Genomic DNA, 24,258 nt, shown 5'->3' with positions numbered 1-24,258 from the left:
CCAACAATGATGGTCTCCCCAGCTCTTCCCTCTGCATGCAGTGTACTTAAAATTTCTCTTCTACTGAAGTCATTCTGATTATACCCTTCCTTGGTTTGGTTCCCTCTCAGCCAAACTCGGTCATTCCTTGAAACTGCTCTGACAGAGGTCTCCCAGTGGCCTCCTAATTGCCAGATCCAGTGGACAACTTTCCAGTAAAAGAGTGTGTTTTAGCTCCTTGTGTCATTAGCTGGCCCACCAATTCTTTTCTCCTTATAAGTAAGCACTTACAAGGCTGTTTGGCATTTAAAACTATTCCTTTCTTGGACCTATCCCCCCGCTTCATTTCTGTGGCGTAGCTTTTGTCTTAATTTTAATTCTATCTCTCTGGCCCACCTCCAAGACTGAGAGTAGATCTCTTTTCATGTTCCTCCTCTGCCTGCTTCTCATATGGGTTTTCACCAGAACTCCACCTTCTGCCTCTTTTTCTTATTTTCCATCTTCCCTGGTTGATTGTATTCATACTTAAGGCCTTGCTTCCTCTGTGCTAATGATGATTCATAACTCATGTCTCTGTCTCCTGAGCTTCGAGTCATGTTTCTAGATGCATGTTAGATGTGAATGCCTAACGTCAATGTCCTGTAGGTAGTTCTGACTCAAAACCCATAATTTAGAATTGTGGCCTACCCGTTTCTTCTTCTTCCGTGCCTCTGACATCCAGGATTTCACTCATGAGTGGGGAGGGAGGGAGGGAGGAAGGAAATAACTAACTGGGCTTTTTTTCCCCCTTTGATGTTTTCTTTTTTCCTTAGTGAGAAGCCACAGAAATGGAAAGTGGAAATAAGTGGTGGTCAGAAGAAGGTGAAAACAGTTTGGCAGCTGAGTGACAGCGTACCGGTAGACCATCTGAGTTTCCATAAACCTGGTAAAGTTAGTTTGTCATCTGTTCAGATAAATTCTTCTAATAGAAGAGAAATCGAATCTTTACTGGCATAGTATAATAGCTCTCACGCTGTTTTAAATAATTTTCCTGAACTCTAAGTGTATAACATATTTATTCTGGAAAAAAAAACCCTGGAAGAGGTATCCTGCATAGAGGAACCTTTATTAAAAGAGGTGGAGCAGAAGGGATACAGGGCGTAAAAGTAGATGATGAGGTTGAAATGCCAGCTCATTCTTCCAAGCACTCTTTCATGATGATATTTCTGCCCTAATATCTTCTCTGGGGGTGCTGGAAGAGGTTTGCTATTTCTAATGTTCTATCAAAGATGGTCCACATCAGTCAGAGAATGTGTGTGAGCCCCTGGTATGATATGCTGGCTCCAAGTATTTTTACTTCGGCAAGTACCCGTAAAACTGTTATCTTCATGTGTGTGGATTGCATGGTGCTGTCCTCTCATTTTGTACATCTTAAATGGCTGCATTTCTGATATTGCAATGATTGTCCAAAATCAAATCTGATCTTTTTTTTTTTTTAAGATTTTATTTATTTATTCGATAAAGAGGCAGTGAGAGAGAGCATGAGAAAGGAGAAGGTCAGAGGGAGAAGCAGACTTCCTGAGGAGCTGGGAGCCCAATGTAGGCCTCGATCCTGGGACTCCAGGATCATGACCTGAGCCAAAGGCAGTTACCCAACCAACTGAGCCACCGGGCGCCCCAAATCTGATAGTTTTAAGACAGAATCTGAAAAGATTTCAAAAAGCTTATAGTTAGCCACTGCTGGTTGTTGAACTGCAGAACTATGCAAATAGTTCTGTTTTAAAGATTGATACGTTGCAAAATTATTTCCAGAAAATGTTTGTTTTTCTCCCTGAAATATTTTTTGATTCAAGCATAATGGAAACTTCTCTCAGCTGGAATGGAAACTTCTCAATTCGTATGGCTGAATGGTAAAAGTCCTAAAGAAACTGAAAAATTTTCCTAAGAACCATCAGCTAAAGTCATGCTGTCTTTTCTAAGTGTGATATGAAACCTGGAAGGTATAAAGCTTGAAAATCAACCATAGAAAACTAAAATTTCTGCATGACAAAAAACACCAGAGACAAAACAACAAGTGATAAACTAGGAAAATCAACTTGCAGCTCATGTTCAGAAAAGGGACAAAATTGCCTAGTATATAAAGAACTTCTAAATCAGTAAGAAAAATATATTAATAACTCAGAAAAATGGTCAGGTAACTTGAACAGTTTAGCAAAGAGGATATTCAAATGTCATCTTCAAGATAAAAGGTGCTCAGCCCCACCTATAGTAAGAGAAATGCACATTTACATTGCAAAGACACCATCTTTCACCTGTCAGATTAGCAAAGATCAAAGAGTTTGGTGTCACAGTACCATCAGGATGTGAGCCAGGTGGTGGCCTCACACATTGCCAGCTGAAGTGTAAGGTTGCACCGCTCCTGTGGAGAGCGATATCCACCAAAATTTAAAATACATTTTGTAGGCCAGTAGTTTTATTAGTAGGGATTCATTCCTTACATAAAAGCAGACATGTGGAAAAAGACCTATGAACAAGTGCGATACTGTTTACATTAGCAAAAGCCTGGAAAAAGTACGGAGAATGGGGCGTAAGAGAATATCTGGAAGGAGACAATGAAATTTTAAGCTGGAGGTGTGGCTTCTTGGGAGCAGTGGTTGTTCTCAGCTTTGGGTGAAGATTAAAATCATTTAGGGAGCTTTTAGTGTCTTAATAACAAGACCAAGTAAATCAGAATCTCTGGAGCTAGTACCTGAACATCAGTGATTTTTAACGTTGTCCAGGGGATTCTATTGGGCAACTAGTTTGAGAACCACCAATTTAAGCATTTTGTTTCTCTACATATGTTGTTTCAGGTTGGTTTGTTTTTGAAAAAGACCTCTTTTTTATGATAAAAAATAAAGTTTTAAAGCTATGAACATATGTGAAACATTTTTGGAAAATGCTGTTTTAATATCACATAAAAATCAAACCTGTTTATGAGGAAATTCATACAAGATTAAACACCTTTTTTCAAAGATGCTGAATAAGTGAAATAGATTGAACATATCTTCTAGAGTCTTTGATGCAGATTACTTCAAAAAAGAGTGCAAGTTACTTTGGTTAGAGTTAAAATAATTCATTGATTCATTGTTCCAATGACTCTGCCTATGAAAATAAGGAATTAAAAAAAAATTAAGAATTCTTATGAAATCATACATTTCTGTGCTTGGAAAAGCACTCATACTCCATTTTGGCTATAACTTTATAACCTCTTCTCCCCATCTTATGTTCTTGGTGTGTTTATCTAGAAATTATTCAGTCACCTCCAGCCCAAAGCAAGACCCACTGGTGAAGGAGGCCCTCATTTGTAAGCATCATGGGCTATGCAAAGACCCAGGTGTAAATATTAAAGCCCAGTCATGATTTATTTTTGCCAAACATCATACGCATTTCAGAGGTTAGACTTTCTGCCACATTGGACTGAAGACTTAGGTCAACTACTAGCTTTTCAAGATATCTAATGTGATACTGTTTAGTAAAACATTGAGATCAAAAGCAGGAAGACTTGAGAAGCAATGTCATGGGGAAGAGAATAATGATTTGGAGTGAACAGAGGAGAACAGTATCTGGGAGAGTGCTGCTTGCCCGGGGCTCTCCGCAAATGATTATTGAGAATAGTGAGAATGTGGAGACCGAAATGTTGACCCACAAGAATCTCATAATCTCATCTAAATGTTAATTGTACCACTTATTTTTTTAAATACTGCTGTCTTCAGATGAAAAAATGCATATGTGTCTGGCCCTAAGACCAGAAATCCCAAGTAGAAAGAAATTGTTTTCTGAAACATGTGTTAAGATTGGAAAAAGAGTTTAACCATAGTGAATGAGGCAGAAAGATGAAGCAGTAGGTTCCCAAATCGAAATACAGGATTAAAAAAATAACTGCCTTGTATTTCCTTCAATCATGTTTTCAGTGCATCTCAAAGGGTTTGAATCATCCCTGCTGGTTTTTGTCTCGTAAATTCAAAGTAGAAGACACATGTCATTCAGATTACTTCTTGATTATTATAACATTCAGCAGTAGAAAGTAGAAAGGCCAGCAGGCTGGTAAGCAGTTCTGATCTCTGTCTGGTTACAGATGTTTCTGAATTGACATTGAACAGTAGCCTGGAAGAAAGGATGTCCTTTACTAACCTGGTTACCTGCAGCCAGGTGCATTTCAAGTGAAGTCTGCTGATGGGGTCCTCTGTAAGGTACTATGTTCGCTTTGTGTTCCCCCCAAATACTTTGTAATGTATAAGTAGCTTATGTTTCAGTATTTTTCTATAACAGAAATGTTGATTTAGTCCATTTAGAATATGGATTATTTTTCAGTAATCCTGCAAGAGGCTTACCAGATGTTATTGAGCAATGCAAGTCTGTAATTTCCTTTCTGCTTTCTGTAGTCAACTGAATAGGTCAGGTTAATCCTAAAACCAGAGAAATAAAAACAATTTTTTGAGTGGTAATATCTTTTCATTTTAAATCTGAATATGTGGTAGAAAGTTTGATTTCAAAAACGATAGGAGAGAAAAACTCTGAACGAGCCTGTCAGTTTGACATTGAAAGCCAAGTTCTGTTAAAAATAATTTTACCCCAGCACCCCCCTATTTTATAGCCGCATTATCAACTATAGCCAAACCATGGAAAGAGCCCAAGTGTCCATCGACTGATGAATGGTTAAAGAAGATATGATATCTATATATAATAGATTATTACTCAGCTATCAAAAACAATGAATTCTTGGCATTTGTAATGACGTGGATGGAGCTAGATTATGTTATGCTAAGTGAAATCCATCAGTCAGAGAAAGACAAGTGCCATATGATTTTACTCCTACGTGGAATTTAAGAACAAAAATGGATGAGCATATGGGGTGGGGGAAAATAGAGAGAGGGAAGCAAACCAGGAGAGACTCTTAACATTAGAGAACAAATTGAGGTTGATGGAGGGAGTTGCGTGGGGGGTGGGCTAGATGGGTGATGGGCATTAAGGAGGACACTTGTTTTATTGAGCACAGGGTGTTATATGTAAGTGATGAGTCACTAAATTTTACCCCTGAAACCAATATTGCACTGTGTGTTAATTAACTAGAATTTAAATAAAATTTTAAAAAGAACAAAACAAAAAGAACAAAACAGTTTTACCCCAGCCTGATTGTAGCACTAAAGCCCCAGATGTAAATACCGTTTTTTTAAATGTTTGAGACAGTATTAACCAAGAAAATGAATGCGATAGCATTTTCTACTGTCTTACTGTTTTTGTGTTTTAGAAACAGTAGAATCAGGTAATGAATAAAATGCTTCATGTCATTCTTTCTTTTTTTTTTTTTTTTAAGGTTTTATTTATTTATTTGACAGATCACAAGTAGGCAGAGAGGCAGGCAGGGAGAGAGAGGAGGAAGCAGGCTGTCCTTGGAATAGAGAGCCCGATGTGGGGCTCAATCCCAGGACCCTGGGGTCATGACCTGAGCCGAAAGCAGAGGCTTTAACCCACTGAGCCACCCAGGTGCCCCCATATCATTCTTTCTTAAGCCATGTTTGAACCCCAAATAAATAGATATTATTTAACTCCTGCATTTTAGCATAATTAAAGAATAAAATGGACGTTTATTTAAAAACCCTGAATATATAATTACAGAAAAGAGATTAAATATATTTCTTTGAGATATTTCACTGAGGTTAATTGAGTTTAGCGTATCTCAGGAAAGTATATGTGTTCACTTACTTGGTACCCACCTAATGCATTTTCCTAGTTGCTCAATAGAATTTAGAACCTGAAGGGATTGTTATCTGTAGATGAATGACTCTGTCCATTGTGTGTAGGACAGTGCTAGGATGACAGTTATTTTCACATTAAAGTAATGTTTCTGAAGAGATTTTTATTTTTATTTATTTTTTTAAAAATTTATTCATTTGAGAGAGAGCATGAGCAGGGGGAGAGGCAGAGGGAGAGGGAAATAAGCAGACATTGTGCTGATTAAGGAGCCTGTAGCAGGGCTTGATCCCCAGGACCCTGAGATCATGACCTGAGTCAAAATCAAGGGTTGGATGCCTAACTGACCAAGCCACCCAGGCGCCTCTGAATAGAGTTTTAGAAGGAAAAAAATACCAAGTATCAAAAACAGTTTGTGCACTAGGATTCCTTTTTTGCAAAGTGAAAATAGATGCATAACAGCAAAATACTAACATTGACTTTGACAGATGGTCTTCATTTCATTTTTGCTTCTTTTTATTTTCTAATTTTTAAATCCCAGCACAAGACCAAAAAAATTTTTTTTATCACAAAGCCTGAAAACAGAATCGTATATAAACCTTCAAAGCAGAGAAAGGAGGAAGATCCTGAAGATTCCTGATGAAAGATGAATCTGCAGAATGGGCAACCCTCTCTCAGCTCTGGCCCCGAAGCAGGAGCAGCAGGAGAACAGCAGATATTAGTATGCACAGGGTGCAAACTGTAGGTACCACGATCTCTGTCACCATCTGCATGTGACTTAATAGAGGCTCTGAAACAGGAGGGAGAACACCACAAATGAGCAGGTCATCATTTCAGCGAATATAGCCTCATCCTGAAAGATTCGACCATACTTGCAAAAATTTGGAAAATGGCATCATCAAGCTTTGTAATTATTCTCACTTGCTCCAAAAGAGAACGTGGTGAATTAAATGTTCTTAAAAATATGTGAGGGCTTTATAAAATACTTCACAAAGTGTGGGCTAAAGAATGCCTACATTTGGTTCTTCCAGAGGTATTGGAATAAAGCCTAACGGTATGTTATACTTACCATAAATTCATGTGAAGATATTAAAAAGCATGTTCCCTGGTTTCTGTAATTTTCACTGTGGGGGGTTTGTGAAAGAAAATCCTTGGGAAGCATCTCTAACCCTTCAAAGATGTCACTGTGTAACTTAAGAGGTGTAGGAGTTTCCATATTGAAAGTTTGTGTGGCAACTCTTGTGTAGTTAAGTAATAATCTTGAAGAGTTGAACAATGAGCACTGTTCACGTACATGATTATAGTAGTGGACATTTATATAGTTTCTACTTTTAGGTTTTGTGCCTGGCACCCTGGCTACCATAATAAATAAGGCATGAGGCCCTGGTCCCACAGAATTCATAGACTTAGCAGTAGATCCCACATCATGTGTCTAGGTAATAAAATATAAGTTTATTTTGGTTTAAAGGAATATGCATCCTTGCTATTACCTGGTTATTTAGATGGGAGCAGGGCATGGTAGTGGCCTGTAAAATTGGCCTATAAAAAAAATAGCTCAACTGGAAAAAGAAAAAAAAAATAGCTGAATTGGTAGGATTTGTTTCGTCTAGCATTTTCCACCTCTGATACCACATTAAAGATGGGTTTGTTAAAACAGGAAGTACATTTCTCCGATTGCTCTTAGGGAAAGACAGAATTCAAAGAAATAAATGCTGTGTGCTGGCATTCGTTGGTGTGTAGAAGCATCTTTGTTACTCTACATCTCTGAGCCTTTTTGATCCTGTTGCACAAGAAATCTTGCTTCTGTGAGGTCAGGAACTTTGTTTAGTTTATTGCTGAGCTTAAAACACCCCCTAGCTAATAGTGAGTGCCCAGTAATTACTTTCTGGATGAGAGAATATCATATCTGGAGTGTTCTTTGCCTTTTCTTTATTCAAATATGGTTGCATTTTTCCCTCCTTCCACAAAGCCCACTATAACAAAAATAGGTTTATAAACTGGCTGTATGATTCAGAAAGAATAAAACGAGGGTGGATAAAGTATTTCTCTTTTGTGGTAGATTTTTAAAATGTTGTTTGAAATGCTTATAAAACAGAAATCTGACATTGTTTCAAAGTGAAGGAATAAATTCATTTTTGATTGTATGTTTTAGAATGATCAACTTTGGATAGATCCACATTTTGAGGTTTTAGTAATATCTTTATAGGTATAATTATGTGCCTTAATTATCAGAGGGAGAAATTAAAATATACTCACCTGCAGCAAGCATCTGGTTGTTGATAGAACAAGTTTCCAAGGCTTTGAGGTACCAACTTTCCACCTAATAAAAACCCACTAGATAAGTAATGTCATCTTAGACTAATTTTTGCTGTTCCAAATCATTTTTGAAATAATGTGGGATTAAAAGAATTTAAATCTGCCTGGAGTTTAAATTGATTAATATTTATTAAATGCCTATGTGCATCATTGTGAGGGAGTCAAAAGAAACAACCAAACTGGTCTTTTATTCTTGAGATTAGAATCTAGCCCTTTTCTAGAAGTGCCAAACTGCTGAATGCCTATGAGTCACTGTTCATTTATGGTGCCCCTGGGCTCATCCTAAAAGGGTGTTGGTAAACAAGTGAGATTTATTTTTAGAAATTGTCTTTATTGAGACATTCTAAATTAGGCTTTTTATTCCCTACCATCAATAGCAACATAGAAAACGAATGGAAAAATTTATAGGTGACTGAAAATGTTTGGTATGTTGTAAAGGATTATCAATTCTAAGTTTGATTATTTTTAATATCATTTGGAACTAGTGGGAAAAGAAGTGAAAGTTATGGTCATTATACATTTAATTTACCTCTTCTCTTTCCATGGATGTTGAAGAGTAAGTAGGCAGTATTTGTTTGCATTAAGATATAACATTTAAAATAACATTTAACTAGAAGTGTCTAGTTATAACCTCATAACCTAAAACAAATAGGACTTCTTCATAATTCTAGTGTGTCCTTCATGCTCTGCAAGTTAGGGATTGAATTTGAAGTGAGGACTGAAATTTAAGGCATGTTTACCACATTCTAAGCAAATGAGCAAAGAGGTGGCACAAGTGAGGGGAAAAGTCTTAAGGGACGTGTTCCCACAAACCCCCATCCTCCTCCACAGAGCCGAGAGGTTTGCTACACTGTACACCCCAAGCTGCTTAGCTCTTCAAAAATCTAGAACAAGTGAGGGGCACCTGACTGGCTCAGACAGAAAAGGACCTGACTCTTGATCTTGGGGTCGTGAGTTCTAGCCCCCTGTTGGGGGGAGAGATTTTTTTTTTTAATCTAGAAAAAGTAACATCAATAATTAGTCCTACCTCTCTTGGGTTGGGGAACCCATTGGCAGTGATAATCTTCTTGTAATATTGAACGGATGCCTTTGGGTAGCGTGGCTTATTTCTGTTGTTAAATTCGACATAGTAGAATCCATATCTATCTGAGTATCCTTTCTCCCATTCAAACTTATCCAGCAGAGACCAGGAAGTATACCCTTTTATATTAACACCATCTTTTATAGCTGCAAAGACATTTTGTTCCATTTTTTAATACATTTCACTTATTTGGAAAAATAACATTGTAAAGATAATTTTTAATGTATTCATTTATGAGATTCAGAAATAAGCTTCAGTCAATCATGGCTATTACCAAATTCTGTCCAAGTTAAGTAGAAAATATGTGAAGACAGTCTTGGTTGGCAGCTCACCTTTTAGCATTTCATTTATGTAGCCCTTAAGGTACTGAATTCTCCACTCATCACATAATTGCGTACAGTGTAACTTTTGAGGCGCACCGTTTTCTGTCACGTAGATGGGAGGATTGCCGTATTGAGTCTGGAAGTGAGTCATAGGAATATCTTAAAAATTCTACCCTACAGGTGGGTTTCCGAGTCTGGGGCACATAGGGGAACAGAGTATTCAAGCCGCCATATTCGAATTGAGTGTATTTAGCGTTCAGTAAGTTCCAGTTCACACATTTATTTGGAGGTGAATGTAGACAAGAGCAAGTACAAAAGACTACGTTTCTCAGTGAATCAGCATCATTATAGAGAAAATATACTTCAGGGCTTATTCTTTCCCACATAGTTCATTTCAAGTGAGAAGGGCAGCCGAGTAACTGTGGGATGAGAATTTGTAGCTATGGTTCACATTGAGGTGGTTACTCATAGCCAGCATTAGTCCCTAAAGCCTATATCTAGGAGCCTCTGAAGTGAGGTGATTGAGTTTGACTTTAAAAGGTACGCACCTAACTGGAATTAAAAACTTTAAAAAGGGGCCACCTGGGTGACTCAGTGGGTTAAAGCCTCTGCCTTCGGCTCAGATCATGATCCCAGAGTCCTGGGATCGAGCCCCATATCGGGCTCTGTGCTCTGCGGGGAGCCTGCTTTCTCCTCTCTCTGCCTGCCTCTCTGCCTACTTGTGATCTCTGTCTGTCAAATAAATAAATAAAATCTTTAAAAAAAAAAAAAAACTTTAAAAAATGTAGGCATCTGAGCCTAAGCTGGAAGGTCATGAATTGAGGTCAGAAATGTTCATTAGGGGCACCTGGGTGGCTCAGTCAGTTGGGGGTCCGACTCTTGATTTCAGCTGGGGTCAAGGTTTTCGGGTCTTTGGATCGCGAGATAGAGCCCCATGTCAGCTCTGCAGGGAGTCTGCTTGTCCCTCTCCCTCTTCTCCCCCAGCGCGTGCTTGCATGCGCACATGCACACACACACGCACACACACACACAATCACACACTCTCATTCTTTCTCAAATAAAATCTTTAAAGGAAAAAAAACGTTCATTAAATAGCTTCATGTGATCATCACCTGAGCGAAGTGGAGGAGCCTCCGAAATCCCCATGGCACAGAATACAGCCACTTTGACCCCAGATCAGGCCAATTGGGGTCAACCAGTTCTACTAAGTCACGATCGTTCTGGTAGCTGGGCCCCTGGCGAGAGGAGTAGTTCCTTTCTGTGATATACCGAGTAGTATAATGGCCTAATCCCAAGAAATCAGATGTGCCTTTAATGTAGCTCTTTTCCTGGAGTGAGAACACTGGTAACCTTGACATATCCAGGCCTTGCTCTGCACTTTTTTTCCCTATTGAGAGAGAAAAAGGGAGTTTAATAGAGTTTGGCCTCTCACAATCCTTTTGCTGTTCTGTACCACGACGATACCGGCATGTTGACGTAAGAACTGTTATCCAGATCCCGGGCTTTGGGGTTGGTTTGTATGAAAAATATAACCTTAGCCTTTTTATCTGGAATTTTGACATTTGAATACTATTCACAGTGTTAAAAGCTTATGTTACTTGAAAGTTGTATTTCCATAGAGGACTCAGTAAATGGTTTTGGAGCTATATAGAAAAAAAATGGGGTTGGATTCCTGTATTATTTCCTAGATCTGTTTATCCTATGTCTTACTTGCACGTGTAAAAGGATGTGTGTACCAGGACCATCATTGTAGATTAAGTAGCAAAAGACTGGAAACAACCTAAACGTCTATCAGGAGAGACTAGTTAAATAAATGATCAGATATTCTTCCGTACAACATTGCAGTCATGAGAAATGACTGACGCAGCCCTTTATATACCAACTTGGAAAGAATGCCAAGATACATGTTTTCAGTGAAAGATGCAAGTACACACAAGGAGCGGCAGTATTTTTGCTCACACGTGCACAATCCTTGGTAAGTATGCTTCCTGCTGGGGAGGATGGGAGCAGTGGAAAGAGGGAGGGAGGGAAACTTGACTTTTCACCTTGTTATCTCTTGTAATTTAAAAAATTTGAAACATGCATAAAACCTTCCTATGATCTCTGCAAAAAGAAAAAGGGGGGGCTTTTAAATGAGTAAAAAAAAAAAGGAAACATTTGTAGGAGTTGTTCTAAAATATAACCATAAACATATTTCCAAAGAGGCTATTGGTTTTAGATTAACTGAATAAAGCGCTTGTATTATTAGATACCTTTAAGATCCTAGTGAGTTATTACTTTACTTGAAAACCACAAGGCATGTCCCTGAACTAATACAGTAATCACTGGCTACATGTGGCCAGTAGCTGACGCATCCTCAGTCACACTGAAGGACTGATTTTTTAGTTCTTTAAAATTTAAATAGACCCAAGTGACTACAGGCTAACCTACTGGACAGCACAGATAACATTTCCACCATCGCTGGAAGTTCTGTTGGACAACATGGGTCTAGAATCATGTTTGTTCATATATTGCACTTATGAGATGCCTGCAAGTAACTGGTATACAAGACTTAGAACAGAAGAAAATATTACCTGCTCAAAGGATCCTTCTTTCCCCCTTGTACCGGGAAAAATTCAGCCCCGTTTCCATTTGAATTACCACAAAGATGGCATTGGCAGGGTCTGGAATCAATTGGCCTGAAGCCTTTGAACTCTTGTATGACAAATAATCAATTTGACTTCTTTAGTGCCATCCTGTTGTGGCTCCTGTCATGGCCTCCGAGGAGCCCAGGAGTGAATGCTGGGGGAATGATGGGCTGTGTCCCATCCTCAGCGCTTTTCCCCCGGGCATCTTGATGGCATTCTCAGGACTTTGAACCTATGAGTATAGAGGTGTCCCAGAACTGGTTATTGCTGAGAGGTTTTTAGAGATTATTTGTCTGATTGTTCATTTTCAGATGACAAGAATGATACCCAACGCAGTCGAACCCCTTGCCCAGAGTCGCTCACTGGTTAGAGCAGAGTTGGAATTAGAACCTGCTGCTTCTATTCCAGGTAAGTCTGATAAAGGGTACTTTAGAAAGGGAATTTTTTGGAATGTTGACAGTTCTTTTTTTTTTTTTAAAAGATTTTATTTATTTATTTGACAGAGATCACAAGTAGGCAGAGAGGCAGACAGAGAGAGGAGGAAGCAGACTCCCCACCAAGCAGAGAGCCTGATGCCGGGCTCAATTTCAGGACTCTGGGATCACGACCTGAGCTGAAGGCAGAGGCTTTAACCCACTGAGCCACCCAGGCGCCCTGGAATGTTGACAGTTCTTAGTCAAACATCCAAAATAGCCTTGGGGTTGTGTGAGTGCCACCTTTGTCTCTCTTTATAGGGGGAAGCTGACTGCTACCTCTAAGTAAACAGAGCTAATACTCTGATTCCTATGGCCAGACACTGCTGGTTGCCCACCCGGTCAATAGTCCCATGGCTGTCTCTCCCTCTTCTTCATCCTCTTTAGAAAGTCCTGGCTCCCCCAGCCTCTGAGGCTCTAGTCCTAGTAGTCTAGGACATTCTGGGGCATGTGACAGTTCCATCCCTGGAGGACTTCCCTTGAAGGGAAGTCAGTTGTGGGTGGAGACTGTTTTCTGGGATGATTTTCCTTGTTCTTAAAAATGGGTATGACCAAGCTATTTCCATTTTTCTGCCTCTGGGTGTTGACGTGTCAAGATATGATGCCGGAGCTGCTGCAGCCATTTTGTGACAATAGGGTGTGGTTTGATGGGCTGGTACCAGAGTGAAAGATGGAATGAGCCTTGTTCCTCAAAGACATCCCTGAAGGCTGGATTAACTGGCTCTGAATCACCCTTTTCTGGACTTGGTAACTGAGATGATAAATTCCCTACTTTTCAGGCCATTTTAGTTGGTGTTTTCATTTTAGTTGGTGCCTTTAGTTACATGGCACTTAAAGGCACCCAAACGGATAGAGCCTTGTAAGCTCTATGCGTCTTTATTCTCTTCTCTGACAATGTGGAAACCAGAGCTCAGAAAGCATTTCTCAAGTGACAGAACCAACACTAGAACTGGCATTGCCCAAGACCGTGTCTTTGACTTCTCTCTCCTACTTCAAGTGTAAGGGAGGGGAGTGGTGAGAAAGAGACAGGAGAGCAGAACAGAAAAGAGAATAGTCCAGAGAATGGGTTCTGAAATTTTCAATCTCCACGTTTGGGGATTTGTCTGGGGGTTGTTCCTCCCCTCTCCCCAATTCAAATTTGCCATTCTCAGTCCCTAGGGGACTGGGCTCTCCCTTTGAGTGCCTTGCCCAGACCCCGTGTGTTCTTCCCCCCCCCCCCCCCACCTCTCCATCACCTCACTTGTGCTCAGCACTGTTGTTCTGGTGCCTGGAGCTTAAAAATGTGACTTGGCTCACCGATCTGGTCCTTCATGACTTGAGGGTAGTCTCCAGCATAGATGGGGTTGGCAAACCAGCCCAGGCAGAACTGTAGGTATCTCTCAGCAGCGTCAATGTCCTTGGGGCTACTGATGTCCACGGGTTCCCCCCAATCACAATTTAGTGAGATCCCCACCAGACCTTAAAAGGAAGGACAGGGGGTGGCAGGTGCAAATGGCGCTGCCCCCACCCCGGGGCTGTGTCCTAGAGGTTGGGCAGTGGGGCTCACCTTGCTGCTTGCCGCGCCACGTGCTGTTGTAGGAATGCCAGGCTTGGGCGTGGGCCTGAAAATGGAGGGGGCGCATCAAAGGTGCCGGGCTGGCACATTTCTCCCCTGCCTTTCTCGCCCTCTGTCCCTCTGTCTCTCTGACGAGAGAGCAAGTTAATGGAGTCCCATCTTTTCCCTGAGTCCGGCCTTGATGATCCCGATCCCCTGTCTCCCTTCCTCTGATCTCCAGAGGCACCTGTTTTCTTTGTTCTGTAGAGGAACTTGGTCTAATTCTGGCATAAACAAAACTACCTCTTGGTGTGATTTCTTATTCCACAGACTTTTGCTAAAGTTTCTTGCTTTGTTCCTGCTTGTCTTCTGTAGTAACTAGGCAGTACTTTTACCATAGGTGCTCAGGAAGTTTGGAAAATACCAAACATCTGAAACGGTCTTGAGAATGGAATTCAAAATGTGCTGACCTGCCTTCTCTCCATACTTTCCATCAGTGACCCACTGAGGCCTTCAGAGCTCTACCCTTTAAATAGTCACAGTTTAGGGGGCACCTGGTGGCTCAGTCACTTGGGCATCCGACTCTTGATTTCGGCTAAGGTTATGATCTTAGGGCCTTGCGATGGAGCCCTGCATTGGGCTCCCCGCTCAGTGGGGAGTCTGCTTGAGATTCTCTCTCTCTGCCCATCCCTCTGCTCGCTCCTCTCTCTCTCTCTCTCAAATAGATGAATAAATCTTAGAAACAATATTCACAGTTTAGGAACTCTTAAGCAAAATGGAGAAAGAATGAGGAAGTTCTCTCCTTGACAGGAATTTGAGAGTCTAGTATGTCACTCAGGGCCCCGGTTCCTGCTTGATCAGATTGTTGCCCTTCTGCTGAATGTCCACTGGGGCCATGCTTCGTGCCTCACATCCCTGCTCCCCAGGCACACGAATCCTTATCTGTGTCCTACACTGTGACCCAGTCCCAGCCTTCCCAGCGGCCTTGTAACTCATGAGTCACCCTGAAGCATCTTCTGTCTCCTTCCCTTCTGAGCCCTTACTGAGCTCAGCTGCCCCAAAGACCACCTCCACTGCAGCTCTTCCAAGAAGGGGCCGTTTTTCCCTCACCCCCACATACCTCGCGGTCGTGGGTAGTGTCTGCCTTGTTCTTTATTACTACTGCTTGCAAACTCTTTCTCCTTCTACAACCCCGGGGCCTTTGAAGTCTACCCTGTAGGACAAGCACTCCTAACCCCTTCTTACTGCTGTCCTTCACAACCCCAGTTACTGCTGCTCATTCACTGGAGATTTCAGCCCCTAGTTCACTGTCATCCTGCCCCTTCCTTCTGTCCCCATTTCTCACAAGACTGCTTAGAGCTGTAGGTGACAAGTTTTCCCACGCATGCGCTCCATCCACTTGACTGGACCATCACCTGTAGAGAGCTGCCACTGTACTGTCTCAGTGGTGGGGTCCAGCATTGGTGACCGGGCACTGCCTCCATAGAGCCTCATGGAATGCAAGGGAACCATGCCAAGGTGCGATGGAATATGCCGGGAACACAGAGGACTGAACTCAGGCTCAGAGCCCCGGGGCAAGCTGAACTGATGCTGGGGTCTGTCCCTCCACCCCAAACCCAGCCTTCACTCCCAGAAGGACCCCCCCCTTACCTTAATGATGTGGTGTGCTGCCGTGTACAGGCCCGTGCCGTGGAGCTGCAGGCCTGGAGCATGGCGGCCCGTCTCATAGCCTTTCTCTGCCATCGTCTGCAGGGACAGCAAGTGGGGACCACAGCACCCGTGAGAAGGGGGGAGGAGCGCTCTGGTCCAGGAAGGGGGGTTTCCCACCTGGAGAAGGGCCCTGCTTACCCGAGGGTCACTGAAAGTGACCCAGTGCTTCACCCGGTCCCCAAAGGCCTCAAAGCACAGATTGGCGTAATCACGGAAGTAGCTGATCATGCTCACGTTCTGCCAGCCACCGCACTTGACCTGGAGCAGCTGCAGACAGAGAGTGCGGAGGGAGGCGGCTACCCCAGGGCTGTATCTGGAGAAAAGACTTCTGGAGTTTATAGGCCCGCTGTGTGGGAGAAATAGGGCGATGGCCACCACAGAGGCTGTAGAGGGCAGTGGAGAGCCAAATGCGGGTTCTTGGGCATTACCGCCTGAGGATGGTGACCAGCGAAGCCCCATGAAGCAACATCAGTGGGGACAGGCTATGTGACATATACAATCAAGAGGGAGGGAACAGAGAAAGTTTAAGACTCTCATGCTTCAAAGGAATGTGATAGATTGAATATTTAAGAAATGGGCCAAGGCAGAGAGGTCTGCTATTGGAAGAAGAACCTCAACTACTCATGCAGAAGTAAGACATGGTGTGGGACATGGAAGCTCTGATTAGGATTTTGAGGGCCATGCAGATGGGAGACCCTAGAAGCTCTTATGAGGGTGGGTTCTGCCTTCTGTGGAGGACTCTTCTCCGACCAAAGCCATCTGCTTTGTGAAGATGGGATTTTCCCAAAATTCAGCATTCCACTGAAAATGCCTACTGAGCTCTCCCTGGTGGGTTTGAGGGCATGCTAAAGGGCCCGGTGAGTGAAAGCCGTTAACTAGGGAAGAAACTGGAACGTGGTCTCCAGTTTGTCTCCCTAAAGTCGGCTCTATGCCCCAACCCCAACTTAGAGAGGCCTCTGGCAGCTCACCTCCCCACAGAATGATCCCAGTCACCTCAGCTCTGCAGTCAAGACCTCCCGGGCCTGGCCCCAAGCCACACCTCCTACCTCTACCCCTCTCACTCCTGCCTGCTCCCCAAACTCTTGATCCAGTCAGTTGCCATGCCCGCTCTGCCCCCTTGTTGTGCTCCCTCCATCCAGAACACCCCATCCACTTCATACATCCCAAACCCTCAAAGCACTGACCGGACCCCATCCTCTCCCCAGCAGCTCCCTGAGGCCACTTCTCTACTCTCTGACCTCTTGCAGCCTGTGTCACAGAGGGTCACCTACACAGCCCCTCTCCCAGTAGGCCGGGATCCCATGAGGCCTTGCTGAGTGAAGGGAAGAAGTGCTTGAATAGTGATGTCTGACCGTGACCTTGAGACTTAGTAGGAATTGGTCTGTGGGGGCTGTGCCCAGATGATGGGGCTCAAACAGACTTGTTAATTATGCCATTTCATCACATCTTACTCAAAAGGGGTTTCATCTTAGTTTGATTTGTTTTTAGGCCAAATGTTTTGGGAAAACATCAAAATCCGCTTATCACCTATTTACAAACATCAGTGAAATCAGCACCGCATCCCTCTGTGGGTGAGTCAGATTTCTTGGCTCCCTCCCATCTCTGGGTCCAGACCTCAGCCTTTGCCCCACCTTGGCAAGCCCCATCCCCCACTCAGGTGCCCCCTGCTGAGCCACCCCCTCCCCACCCCCGGGCCTCACCTGTGGGAGATCCCAGTGGTGCAAGGTCACAATGGGGGTAATGTTGCTCTTCAGGAGGGCGTCGATGAAGTCATTGTAGAACTTGATTCCCCTCTTGTTCACCTTTTCAGCTGAAGGCGAGATAAAAGGGGCCGTGACCTTCCTAAGTGCAGTGCTCCTTGGCCCTGTGGTTCTTCTCCGGCCTAAAGGTGCCCCCAGTCTGCCTGATTCTGGGTCTGGGGGACAGCATGGGTGTCCGGCCGCCTGCAGAACCTGGGAGGGCTGCTGCCAAAGTAGCCATTTCTGGGGCTGCTGTCCCTCCCCAGCACTCTGTGGTGTCCCCGCAAAGCCAACATGGCCAGAAGGGACCACGCTTGGGCCTGGTAGGGGCTGCCCCGTCTTACCTCGGACGCCGGTAGGTAGGAGCCGAGGCCAAGACAGGGAGAATCTGTAGTGGCTCACGTGCAGCTCCCTGAGCAGGACGATGTCCTCCTGTGCAGACAGGGGTGGGAGACAGGGCAGGGTCACCTAGAGCTCTAGGGTGGGGGTTCGGGGGTCCCACTGGGGGCCTGGGCTAATGCTCACTCCTGTCTGTAGCTCCTCATCTATTCAATAAGGGTAAAGGCACCTGCCCTGCTTCCTCCTGCCAAGGATAGGGGGGTGCTTTGAGATGTCCACTGGGGTGTTCCTAATAAACTTGGGGGATGAATCCCCCAAGAAGTTAGCCCAGACAGGAAAAGTGGGTTCTGAGCAGAGGGACTTCCTCCACAGGGGCCGATTCACAAGCAGAGAACGAGGGTTCAGGCCACGTGGCTTATAGACCCTGGGGTCATGGTATCAGCCGCTCAGGTGTCCCATCACTTGGGCTAAGGCCCTCGTTCAGGTGGGGCCCTGCTTTCCTTTCCTTTCTACACATCCTTCCCTGCACCATCAGCCCACCAATCCCCAGGCACCAACGGCCCCGCCCGTTTTTCCTGCAGTGGGATAGGGGCTGCTTAGCAGAGAGCCAAACTGACATTGTCCCCCAGATCCCCTCCTATGTCACCGTCCACTTCAGCTGGGTACATATGTGCCCCCCCGCCCAACACACACCGGTCACTCACCTGCACCTTGTAGTAACCATCACAAGCCACATCTGCTGTCTCATCCCCAAGCACCTTTCCCTTCCCACTGTGAGTGAAGGCGTCCCAGATGCTGGGCCCTTTCCCATCCTGGTCCCAGGCTCCCTCTGTCTGGAAGGCGGAACTGCCCACACCCCAGGAGAAGCCTGCAAGTAGAGACCCCAAGCTGGGCCCTGGGCCCCCTCCTACTCCCCACCCAGTCCCTAGACTCTGGGCTGTGCCTCCTGGGCCCCAGGGCAGGCCCCCTCCCCACAGCCTGCCCCTGTTTCCCCAGGAGAGGGAGCCTGCGGGGGAGGGCGGGGCAGGACCTAACACAATTAAAGCTTTCATTTGCACAGTTTTAGCTCTGATTAACATTCACTGTGTAAGTTTAAAAAAATCTGCTAGGAACTTCTATATTAAAACAGCTATGTGGAGTTCTTTTTCCCATCCTACCTGTCAGGAAACTAAAACAAAGTCTTTGGCAAGCCAGCCAAGGTGGGCAAACTGACAAACAGACGGACAGACCAACAGAGGAATGGACATACCAAGTGGGAAGCTTCCATAGTAGAAGGAGGCCTCTTCTGGGGCTCCCTTCCTGGTGGCCCCCAGCCTGGACACCAGCAGTAGCACCCACCAAACTGTGACAACCCGCACTGGCTTCATGGCACCCGGCCCTCCCCCATTCCTGAAAAAGCACACCTGACAGGTGGAGGCCCACACAGCCAGGGCTTGGGGGCTGGATCCCAGTTTGGGGGTGAAGGCCAGGAGGGAAGGAGGGGAGGGTTATCTAGAGCAACCTTGACTCAGCTAGGGCCTCTGGTCCATTGCTCCCCCAGGAGCTACCTACAGAGGCTGATGCTGGGCACTTAAGGAGGAGAAGAACATGGGGCTTGGGGGGTGGGCTCTGGGGCTGATGTGCCAGGCTCCAAACCACCCCTGCTCCCTGTCTGTGGGGGGATTCCCAGCCTGTGAGAGGCCCTGATTGGATGAGGAAACTGCTTCTGCCTTAGGGCAGCTCCAGTTGACGAGGGAGGCAAGGCAACCCACAGATCCGCTGAAGCACCCCACCTGTACACTGTGGCTGGGGTATGGGGGACAGACTTTTCCCTGAGCCAGGGATCACAAGCAGGGTTGCCATCCCAGGGCCTCCAGTCCTGAGGGTCAGGACGATGCCCTCCCACTGGGATTCCCTCTCTAATGTAGCCAAGCTGGGTTACCTGGGATCGTCCTGTGTCCCAGACACCCCCAGAGCAGCGGTGGCAGCCAGAGTGCTCTCAGACTGACCCCAGGGCCTGTGCTGCCCCTGAAGAGCCCAGCCCACAGTGCAGCGAAGGCTCTGGTTGGGGGTGTGGTCACTGGCCTAACCTCCCCCTGCAAAGAGCTTCAATAGCCCCATTCAACAGGGAGGGCAGGAATGCTGAGCTGGCTGGTGGGGCCTGAGTCAGCTGCAGGGACAGCTTGGCCCTGGGCCCTGGCACATCCAGTCGGCCCCCTGTGAAGGCAGAGGGGCAGGGATCCAGGCCCCCCTACCCTTTCTCGGCCTGCTGGGCCACATTCTACTCACCTTAGCCTGGGAAGCTGGAGGTGGGGGTGGCGGGGTGGGGATCAGCATTTGCAGACCCCCCTCCTTGTGTCCACCTCTCCGTGCTGTCAGAGAAAACTCACGGCAGAAGGTAAAGTTGGTTTTTCCACCTTATCTCCTCTGTCTGGGCCCTCCATTCATTCCTTCACTCACTCGCTTAACCCGGATTGCTTGCTGGACACCCTCCCTGGAGGTTCAGCTCCTCTGGCTTCCCATCCTGGCTGCCCGGGTCCCCCAGTGCGACTCCCTTCACCCCATTCACCTGGCTCCCCTGCCTTTAACTGAGCTTCACTGGGGCTCTGTCAACTGGGTGCCTCTTTGACCTTGGCTGATTAATCTCTTTCTGCCAGAGTGGAATGGGACTTGGCCTGTGCCCTCCAGGGGTTCGAGGTCTGGTGGGGGAGGAAGGCTGTGGATGGAGGGAGGGAAAGTGGTTCTAAACACCGTACGGGGTTGGGGGACGAAGATAAGAATCTAATGGAAGCATGGACAGGACATTGTAGAGTCTCAAGGAGGTGCAGCTGTCTTCACAGGGAAGAGGACATCGAACCTGACACTTGAAGGCTGCAGAGGTGTTGGCTATGTGGCATGCAGCCAGGAAAGCATGGGAACAGGCAAGGGAAACAGCCTGGGGAAAGGTCCTGAGGTATGTTTGGGGAACTGGGAGCTTGGTATCTTTTCTACTCTTGTATGTGTCATGCAGTGTTCAGGCAGGCAGGGCTGTGTCCCCAGGGCGAGCAGGCCGCTGGACAGGCTACCTGAGTGTCCATCTCCCCTCTGGGTGGACTGCTGTGGAATCCAAGGCCAGTGCTGTGCTATTTGTGCCAGGGCTGGTGCCTGCCTCACCGGGCTCAGGGCTCTGGGGACTCTGCTTGCTGGGCTGAGGTAGGCAGGCTACATAAAACTTTAAGAGCTGATGTCATCTCTGAAAAATGCCCCCTTCCTGCAGAGCCAGGGGCCCAGTGTTTGTGTTGGAGGGGATGGTCAGCCTGGCATGGCCGGGGCTGCTTGGGGGCTCTGTCTCTACTGTCCTATTTCTGTTCTCTCTCCTTCCACCAGCTGCGAGCCTGGCTCTGGCTGGAAGGACCTGTGCCTCACAGCTGGGTGACTCTGTACCAACCCCCTCCCCCTCTAGCCCCCGGCTGCTTGGGTCCAGCCTGAGGTCGGCAGCAACCAGGACAGGACCCTGCCTTTGGGTCTGAGGTCCCTGAGGGCCAGGCCTGGCTGAAAAGCAGGTGTGTTGGGAGAGGCAGGTGGCCTCCTCCTTTTCTCTCCCTACCAGGGACTACAGAGGTGGGGCCCCTTTGCCAACAGCCCCTGCAGGATCCAGCTCGGAGCCCAAGCTCTGAGACTTTTAGGAGGGGACTTGATAAAGGCAAAATATCTGGGCAGCACTGGTGGCCTCTGGGTCTGGATATGGGAGAGGCCCAGCTCAGCCTGCCCTGTAACTCAGGACCCTTCAAAGCTAACAGAGGGGCTGGAGTGGGAAAGACACTGGGGATTCAGGAAAATAGACCCCTGCCTCCATGTAGCCAAGAAGTAGCTGTGGGATCCAGTGACAGTGACTTTCTCTCTCTGGGACCAAGGCTCCCTATCTACCAAATGAGAACAGGTCTCTCTTGGTCCTCTGGCTGGCACTGTAAGGCCTCAAAATTCTCTTCCCTGGCCATAGGGGCTAGTTTTTCCCTCTCCAAAGAGGTCTATAGACTCCATCTACCACACCCCTGGCCCTACAGCCCAACTTAGCCCATTCAGCCCTGACCTGAGGGGACCAGTCCCAGGAATCAAGGTGCAGGGTGACATTGGGCCACCCATTGCCCCTCTCTGGGCCCTTGCTTCCCCCCCTGTAAAAACAAAGGAGTCCAGGGGCCCTGGGTGGCTCAGTGGGTTGAGCCTCTGCCTTCAGCTCGGGTCGTGATCTCGGGGTCCTGGGATCGAGCCCCGCATCAGGCTCTCTGCTCAGCGGGGATCCTGCTTCCCCCTCTCTCCCTGCCTGCCTCTCTGCCTGCTTGTGATCTCTGTCTGTCAAATAGATAACTGAAATCTTAAAACAAAAACCAAAAAACCCCACAAAGGAGTCTGGCCACTAGTTGTCTGGTCTTCCTTAGCTCTGGGGTTCTATTAAAGAGGTGATAGGCTATTTTCAGGTTGTCTTGGTTTGGGATTTGTAGGAGGCAGGGAACTGGTCAGAGCAGTGCTGCTGATGCTGGGATGGAGGTGGGAGGTTTGCAGGGATGACAGTGGGGCTGCTTTGCTGGAGCACGTCAGAAGATTGCGGGGGGTGTGTGTGTGTGTGCGCGCACACGTGCGTGTGTCCAAGGAATGTTGGGGAAAAGAGCCCACCTCAGGGTGTAGATCTCTCTAGGGGAGCAGGAACACAGGGCCAGGAGTGGGATGCTTGGTTTATAAGGCGCACTCTGGGCCCAAATCAGACTTCCTTTGGAGGGTGGAGTAGAGAGGCAAGTTGTCTGTGACAGGCCTCTAGGGGAGGGGGTTGGGGAGGAGGGTGGAAGGGCTGGGGTGAGTAGCTCATGGAGCAGAAGAGGGTAGTGGTTAGGCTCAGAGAATCTGGAGGCAATTCTAACTTTGCTTCTCAGCTCAGCACCGGGCAGCTGAGTGTTACGCACATGTCCCAGAACATCTCTGAGCCATTTTTCATGTATAAATGGGGATACGTGCTTCCCAGCATCACTTAAATGTTAAAAGGCATGATAGACGTGTTTTCTGCGGCGCCCGGCAGGGAGAAAGGCCCCAGTAAATGGTCTTGTCCTCAACACCATCACGTTCTCAAGGCTGAACCCCACATAGGGGGGTGTTCTGGGTGAGGCACAGTGCCTGCTGGGCTGACCCGGGGTTTCCATGATCTGAGGGCTTTGTTTGTTTGGAAGATGCCCAAATCCTGCCATGCTGTGGGCTCTGCAGGGGCCAGGCCCCTCTGTCCCCGCTGAAGGGGACCTCTGCATCCTAGAGCCCCACTCACTACCCACGGTGTGGACTTGGAGGGCGGCTGCTAGCTTGGGCCATGAGAACAAAACATAGGGCCTTTTGCCTTCGGGTATGCATGGTTAATGTCCATAGTCCACTTCACTTCTTGGAGTGCCCAACCCTTTATCATAAAAATGTCCAAACATGCAGGAAAGTTGGAGGAATTGCACATTTCACACTGTGTGTCTGCTGAATGTCTGCTGAGGCTCTCTTTTACTTTGCTTTGCTTTATCTCGGTCTCTTCTCTGCCTGCCAGCTAGCCAGCCCCTCCGCTTCTCCCATGCCTTTCCCAGTAAGGTGCCAATGCTGGGTCCACATACCCCTAAACACTTCATAGACCTCTCATCAACTATATTTGTTTTGGGCTCTTTTCTCTTCAAGGCAAGATCTGCTCCCAGTGAAATGCACGCATCTTACATGCACTGTCCTGTGAGTTTTGACAAAAGCGGTCGCATATTGCCAAATCACCACTTCCCGACTCTGAGTCGCTGCATCTTCTGAGAGGTTTTGGGGGAAATTCCTGCAGATCTGAAGAGCAGGAATCCATGCCTTGTCCGGCTGAGCTCTGACCGCTTGGAAATGCTGAGCTACATCTATGGCCCACCTCAACCTGTGCCCAGAACTTGACCTATACGTTTCTGTGTCATCTCACTCTCCCTTCCCCTGATCTTCCGGCCTGTTATTTTTAAATCCTGAGGTATCTACAGCTCTGCAAGCTGGTTCTCAGATCCTTTTTCCTGGAACAAGACCAAAGGAGTGCTACATAAATAACCATATTGGAATCTGCAGGAGCTTTCAATGGTTTGTGGTATCCGAATATGGGAAATTGAGGCTGTTCCAGTACGTTTGGAAGGAATCGCCACACCCAGTACGTTTGGAAGGAATCGCCACAGAGCATGGACCTGTGTGTATAGTGTGCATGTGTGTATACACACACACACGAATACTCTTTGTGGTCCAGATGCTGGCACTCACTGTGAAACCGCCGATTCTAAACCCAAAGGGGCCAGGACCCTTGCAGAGCAGACGTTGGGGAGGGGCCGGCCTCGGATGGCTGGAGGTCAGCACCTGCAAACAAGTCCTGATGATGATGGCTGTTCTGGAACCAGGCTGCCCCATGGGCCAGCCCTTCCCCTCTGGAGAGCTCTTTGGCT

The 24,258-nt window shown here is 46.4% G+C and overlaps 2 protein-coding genes across 4 annotated transcripts in view; one reads left to right on the top strand and one right to left on the bottom strand.

The window, feature by feature from the left end:
* The window catches only part of ZWILCH (zwilch kinetochore protein), a 37,326-nt gene extending 29,910 nt beyond the window's left edge, over positions 1–7,416 (top strand). For all 3 annotated transcript variants that reach the window (XM_032864636.1, XM_032864635.1, XM_032864637.1), the window contains 3 exons: positions 792–904; positions 4,076–4,190; positions 6,233–7,416. In XM_032864636.1, coding sequence (XP_032720527.1) covers positions 792–904; positions 4,076–4,164 — 202 coding nt within the window. In that variant the 3' untranslated portion in view covers positions 4,165–4,190; positions 6,233–7,416. The remainder of the gene's footprint in view (positions 1–791; positions 905–4,075; positions 4,191–6,232) is intronic.
* LCTL (lactase like) lies at positions 6,338–19,200 on the bottom strand. Its single transcript, XM_032865160.1, has 13 exons — positions 19,083–19,200; positions 18,538–18,701; positions 17,839–17,926; positions 17,456–17,565; positions 15,894–16,022; positions 15,696–15,791; positions 14,058–14,112; positions 13,808–13,969; positions 10,524–10,798; positions 9,421–9,547; positions 9,035–9,234; positions 7,948–8,011; positions 6,338–6,481 (listed from the first exon to the last, which is right to left on the bottom strand). Exons 1-13 carry the CDS (start codon positions 19,198–19,200, stop codon positions 6,366–6,368), a joined length of 1,704 nt encoding a protein of 567 aa, XP_032721051.1. The 3' UTR covers positions 6,338–6,365.
* Between the last annotated feature and the right edge of the window lie 5,058 nt (positions 19,201–24,258).

The sequence above is a fragment of the Lontra canadensis genome, unplaced genomic scaffold (assembly GCF_010015895.1).
Source record: "Lontra canadensis isolate GAN:19392208 unplaced genomic scaffold, GSC_riverotter_1.0 scaffold28, whole genome shotgun sequence".
In the NCBI taxonomy this organism is placed as follows: Eukaryota; Metazoa; Chordata; class Mammalia; order Carnivora; family Mustelidae; genus Lontra; species Lontra canadensis.
Note: the sequence above shows the minus strand (reverse complement) of the source record. Positions and strands in the feature narration are given on the sequence as shown.